General features: G+C 61.5%; 1 protein-coding gene across 1 annotated transcript in view; it reads left to right on the forward strand.

Moving 5' to 3' along the window:
- The window catches only part of CACNA1A (calcium voltage-gated channel subunit alpha1 A), a 259443-nt gene that overhangs the window by 252789 nt on the left and 952 nt on the right, over positions 1-5702 (forward strand). Inside the window, exons 41-47 of the mRNA XM_015562412.1 lie at positions 1471-1578; positions 1714-1814; positions 2743-2843; positions 2945-3083; positions 3234-3347; positions 4534-4569; positions 5608-5702. The exon at positions 5608-5702 is cut by the window's right edge and continues 89 nt beyond it. Of these exons, the coding sequence (XP_015417898.1) occupies positions 1471-1578; positions 1714-1814; positions 2743-2843; positions 2945-3083; positions 3234-3347; positions 4534-4569; positions 5608-5702 (694 nt within the window). The remainder of the gene's footprint in view (positions 1-1470; positions 1579-1713; positions 1815-2742; positions 2844-2944; positions 3084-3233; positions 3348-4533; positions 4570-5607) is intronic.

The raw sequence follows: 5702 nt of genomic DNA on the forward strand, positions 1-5702 counted from the left end.
CCCAGCGGATGTGGTAAAAAACTGAAGTGCTTTTCTGATGGCTGGGAGCCGGCCCCTGCCCTTCCCCCAGATCTCCTACACCTCCTCCCACAGTCCAGCATAAAGGGGCCCCGTCCACAGTGAGCCAGGGGTCTTGGGGCCCATGCTCTAGCTCTGTTATCAATGTCCCTTTCCTGCCTGCCAGTAAGGGTTTGGGACACGCCCCTGTGACCTCTGGTTGAGGTGTGCCCTCTGGTGGCCGTGGGGAGTAAGGGCGGAGCGGGGAGAGCTGAGAGGAGGACACTGCCCTGGTTAAGGTGGGAGATTGTGGGGCCCAGGTTTGAAGGCTCTGAAAGGGAAGTAGGAGCAGAGGCCAAGCTGGTGTGTTATTCAGGATGGACAAGAATGTGCTGCCGTAACAAACAGCCCCACAGTCTCACACCGACACAGGTTTGCTTCCCACTCCGGTTCATGGGTCTTTCCTGGCTTGGCAAGGGGACTCTATTCATCAGTCACTTAGGGGCCAGGCCGGAGAAAGCCACTGTCCCTCATGTCACCAGCCATCGTGACAGAACAAAGGAGAACCCAGAAGGGTCATTCACTGGCCACTAAATGCCCAAAGTGACACCTCACTCGGCTCACACCTCATTGGCAAGACCTCATCACAGGGCCCCAGCCAATCACGGGGTCCAGTTCGGGCCACACTACCACGTACTCGGGCAGGAATCGCTGGGAGCAGGGATCGCTGACAGAGCCTTAATGACCACCTGGCGGGGGAGAGGAGGCTTGGATGAGGGAGAAACCTCTATCAGAACTGCTCTCTGGCTTCGCAGCCTCCCTGGGGCCTCCCCAGGCCTCGCCACAGACCGATGCTGCTGTGGTAACAGTCCTATGGCCCACACTGTCCTAAGGCTGCACGCATATTAACTACTTTAGTCATCAGACAACTCAGTGAGGCCCTGGCCACTGTGGCTCAGTTGGTGGGCATTGTCCCAGGCACCAAAAGGTTGCCGGTTCGATTCAAGGGTAGGGCACATGCCTGGGTTATAGACTCAATCTCCCATGGGGGGCAGAGTTGCAGGAGGCAGCCAATCGGTGTTACTCCCTCACATCAATGTTTCTCGCTCTCTCTCTCTCTCTAAAAATCAACGGTAATATTTTTTTAAAACTCAGTGAAGCAGGAACAATTGCTATCATCCCCATTTCGCAAATGGGGAGAATGAGGCACAGAGCAGTGGACCAACACCTAATGCCGTTGGAGTCAGGTTTTGACCGGGGCCACCCAGCCCCTGGCGATGCTGAACTATCCCCCCCACGCAGCTTCTCCACAGCCCTGTCCCTGCCAAGGACCGGAGCCCCCTGGACATGTCCCCCTGGGCCAGCTGCACTGGGCACTGGGACCCGTGGGAGCTGCTGGCTCGGTGACGGGCCTAGAGGCCAGCAGGTGCTCAGGCAGGCAGGCAACCAGGCCTCCCTGTGCCCGCATTGCAGGAGGGGCCGACAAGCAGCAGATGGACGCCGAGCTACGGAAAGAGATGATGGCCATCTGGCCCAACCTGTCCCAGAAAACACTGGACCTGCTGGTTACGCCTCATAAGTGTAAGAGCCCAGACCGGCCTGGCCCCGGGCCCAACCCAACAGGATGGGGGGCGGGGGGGTGGGCGCGGGGAGGAGGCACCGGAGGACGGGTGCATGCAGGGCCCCGTCCACAGTGAGCATGCTCTGTGCCCCCAGCCACGGACCTGACAGTGGGGAAGATCTACGCGGCCATGATGATCATGGAGTACTACCGGCAGAGCAAAGCCAAGAAGCTGCAGGCCATGCGTGAGGAGCAGGTATGGCTCAGGCCCTGACAGCTCTCCCCGCGGACATTCCTCCCTCTGGGGCCACCCAGGCTGGGAGACTGTACCTTCCTTGTCACCATGAGGACCATCCAGAACAGTGGGGTGTAGCCAAGCCCCAGGGCAGGTCATTGGCGCGTAAGGCAGAACCTGGGTTAATTCATCTGCTCCACCAACACTTACCGGGCACCTCCTGTCGCCAGGCACTGTTCTCAGCCCTAAGGGTGCAGCTGCGAGCAAAACAGACCAGACCCCTGTTGTGGAAATGCCAATAATGACAAAATGACTAAATGAGACAGCGTAGCAGAACATAAGCACCATGGGAAAGAGTGGGTACAACTTGAAACGGGTAGTCAGGGGAGGCCTCCCTGAGGAGGTGACTTCTGAGCAAAGACTTCAAGGAAGGGAAAAGAGAGTGAGCCACGCAGACACCTGGGGGAAGAACATTCTGGGAGGAGGGAACAGCCACTGCTAAGACCCTGAGGCAGGACTGTGAGTTTGAGTCTTGGAAGCAACAGAGCAAGCAAGAGGGGCAGCAGGAGGAGACGAGGTGATAATTATGCAGGACCTTGGGGGCCCTGCAGACAACTTCGACTTCTGCTCTGAGTAAGCGGGCTCCTAGCGGGAAGTGACCTCTTACAGGGGTTGATGTGTGCCCTCTGGTGGCCGTGGGGAGTAAGGCCCGGAGCGGGGAGACCTGAGAGCAGGATACTGCACTGGTTAAGGTGGGAGATTATGGGCTGGACCTGGGTGGTGGCCGTGGAGATGTAAGAAATGACCCCATTCTGGATGGATTTGGAAGAAAGAGGCTACTGATGGATCAGACCCTCCACAGCCTCCCTCACCCCCCACCTATCCCTCACACGCACACGCACACGCACACGCACACACACTCTGCACACGCTGCTCTCTGCCTCCCCAGAACCGGACACCTCTCATGTTCCAGCGCATGGAGCCCCCGTCACCAACGCAGGAGGGGCAGAACGCCCTCCCCTCCACCCAGCTGGACCCCGGAGGAGGCCTGTGAGTGTCACTCTGGCTAGGAGGAGGGAAGGAAGGGCAGGGAGTGCCCGTCCCAGGTACAGAAGCCCCCGGAGTGCCCACTGCCTGTGTCTCCCGTGCAGAATGGCTCATGAAAGTGGCATCAAGGAGAGCCCTTCCTGGGTGACCCAGCGAGCCCAGGAGATGTTCCAGAAGACGGGCACCTGGAGCCCGGAGCGAGGGCCCCCTACCGACATGCCCAACAGCCAGCCCAACTCTCAGGTGCCTCTGTCCTCTCGCTGCCCCACTGCTCACGGCCTGGGCAGCCCAGGAGGGTGGGGCCTGGGCCTGCAGCTCCATGCACACCGGGCTGCCCCTGGGGCACGTGTGCCCAGCCCCGGGGCTCACCCGGCCTTGCCATCTGCCCTGCAGTCTGTGGAGATGCGAGAGATGGGCCGAGATGGCTACTCAGACAGTGAGCGCTACCTCCCCACGGAAGGCCAGGCCCGGGCGGCCTCCATGCCCCGCCTCCCAGCGGAGAACCAGGTGAGCGCTTTCACCCACCCCCCTGAGGGGGGCCTGGGCCCCAGAGGCCCTGCCTCCTGGAGCCCAGGGCACCTCCTTCCTCCTCCGGGATGCAGGCCCCATCCTCTGAGCTCCTCCTCATGGAGGGCAGAGAGAAAGGGGCTCCCCTGGGCAGGGAGCAGTAGCCACTGCCAAGTGGTTGGTCTCTGCCCTGTTTGGGGGTGCTGAGGCGGGAGGATGTGGAGGACACATGGGGGTGTGGGAGGTGTGTGTGAGACTGCAATCAAGCATGCACACACATGCACACATACACATACACATGTGTGTTTTCATACACATGCACTCGCTTGCACAAGTAGGTCTGCTTTCAGAAACTGGCAGGTCCTAGGACGTGGTGACAGAGTCTGGGGAAAGCCCGGGACAGCTTGGGTTTGTCCTGTCTGGTCTCCGTGGGGGCTGCTGGGAGGGGCAGGGCCGTGTGCCTGATGTGTGTCTGTGTGGCTGCTTACCAGCTGCAGGGCCCTGGGAAGGAGGAGGGTATGCGGGTCCCAATGCCCCGGGCCCATGGGGACGGAAGCCAGAAGCATGGCTGGCTGTCCACCTGGCCCAGGAGGTGGGGCAGCATGTCTGACTGCAGGGCTGCCGTGTGCTGTGCCGGCTCATCTGCACGGGGTGGAAGGCTGCGCTGTGCCTGGCTGGGCCGGGGTCTCCCAGGGGCCTGGCCCCTGGCTGTGGGAAGCACCCAGACTGCATGTGGCTGCCCAGCCCTATCCTGCCAGCCTCTGCCCCCCAGGACTTAGCTGCTGGGCCCTGGGAGAGGGTTGAGACAAACACAGCTGATGGCCACCTCCCCAAACCATCCCCCACCCCCAGCTTTGAGTGTCAGCCGGAGCCAGGGCTGGAGGCATTGCATGAGGCAGAGCCGGGGGCCAGGGGCCTGTGGCTACACCATCCCATCTGTCCATCTCTTGCCTCTGCCATCTGTCTGTCTGTGGTGTCTCCTGTCTGTCTCCTCTGTGCCCCTGGGGGGACTGCTGGCTGGGCCAGGGTTATCAGTTCCCAGGGACTTTAACCCCTCTCTCCCTCCCTCCATTCTCCCCCTCACTCCTCAGGTCTATGCACCACCTCTCGCTCCCCCTCTTGGCTTTTATATTTATTTTCTTCTTTCTGTTTTTTCTGTGTGCACCATCCCGTGGGGCTGTGACAGAGGAGAAGGGGCCGGCCACGTGGGAATAACCTCAGTGTATGTACCGCCCGCCCGTCTGCCACCAGCTGGGCTCTGGCCCCCTCTTCCCGCCCACCCCCCCTCGGGGGAGTCTGTCCTTTCGGACTCCATCCTTTCTTTGCAGACAACACCTCCTCCCTCCCTGTGGAGACCTGTCCTCCTGTGTTCTGTTCTCTGTGTGCCCCACATGTGCCCTGTGGGGTGGCCCTTCTTCACCCCTCTTCCCCTTCCCCTCCTCCACCCCTTTCTCTGCAGAGCCCCGCATTCCAAGAATCCTGAACGATGCCCCCACAGCTGGCCCACTCTTTTTCATTTCCCTGCCCACCCCTGACCCTCTGGTCTTGCAGCCCTGTGTCCCTTAAAACCCCTGCCTCGGGCATGCCCCCAGCCACTCAGCTGGGCTGGACTCTAGGGGATGTCCCCTGGCTCCTCTTCCTCTCCTCTCCCAACTGCAGAGAACCAGTGGGGGGCGGGGGGAACAGAGAGGGGGGACTTAACCCCGGTGGGGTGGTGCAGCACGCACAGGTTCCCAGGCTGCAGGCTGGGGATGAGAAGGCAGGTCTCCCAGAACCTGAGTGTCAGGGCAGCCCCTCCGGTGGGGAGGAAAGACCAGACCTCACTGGCCAAAGGGGTCCGTGATTGGGGTGCTGGGTGCCTGGCCCTGAACCTGTAGGCCTCACAGCCTCCAAGAGAGCAGGCAGGGGTGAGCAGGGCATGCTGCCCAGTACCCAGTTCCCAGGTTTGCACTCAGGGTGAGCACAGCTCTTCTCTTCTGCCAGGCTGCATGTCCGTGGCCGGATGCCCAGGGTGTAGAGGTGCCCCTGGGAGTGGTCCTTGAGAGGCAGCTGGGATGGGTCAGAGGCTCTTGGCCAGAAACCGGGATGGGCCAGGGAGGGGACAGAGGCACCCCGGAGCCCTAGGTGATCGGGCCCCACCACCCACCACCCACCCCCACCCAGGCCTCGGCCTGAATGGTCACAGCCCATCACTGATGGCTGATCGGGCAGGACAGGTGGGGCCAGCCTCTGACTCCAGCCGCTGACCTGTCTTCCCCAGACCATCTCAGACTCCAGCCCCATGAAGCGCTCGGCCTCCGTGCTGGGCCCCAAGGCCCGGCGCCTGGACGACTACTCCCTGGAGAGGGTGCCCCC

The sequence above is a fragment of the Myotis davidii genome, unplaced genomic scaffold, assembly GCF_000327345.1.
Source record: "Myotis davidii unplaced genomic scaffold, ASM32734v1 scaffold1238, whole genome shotgun sequence".
NCBI classification, from domain to species: Eukaryota; Metazoa; Chordata; class Mammalia; order Chiroptera; family Vespertilionidae; genus Myotis; species Myotis davidii.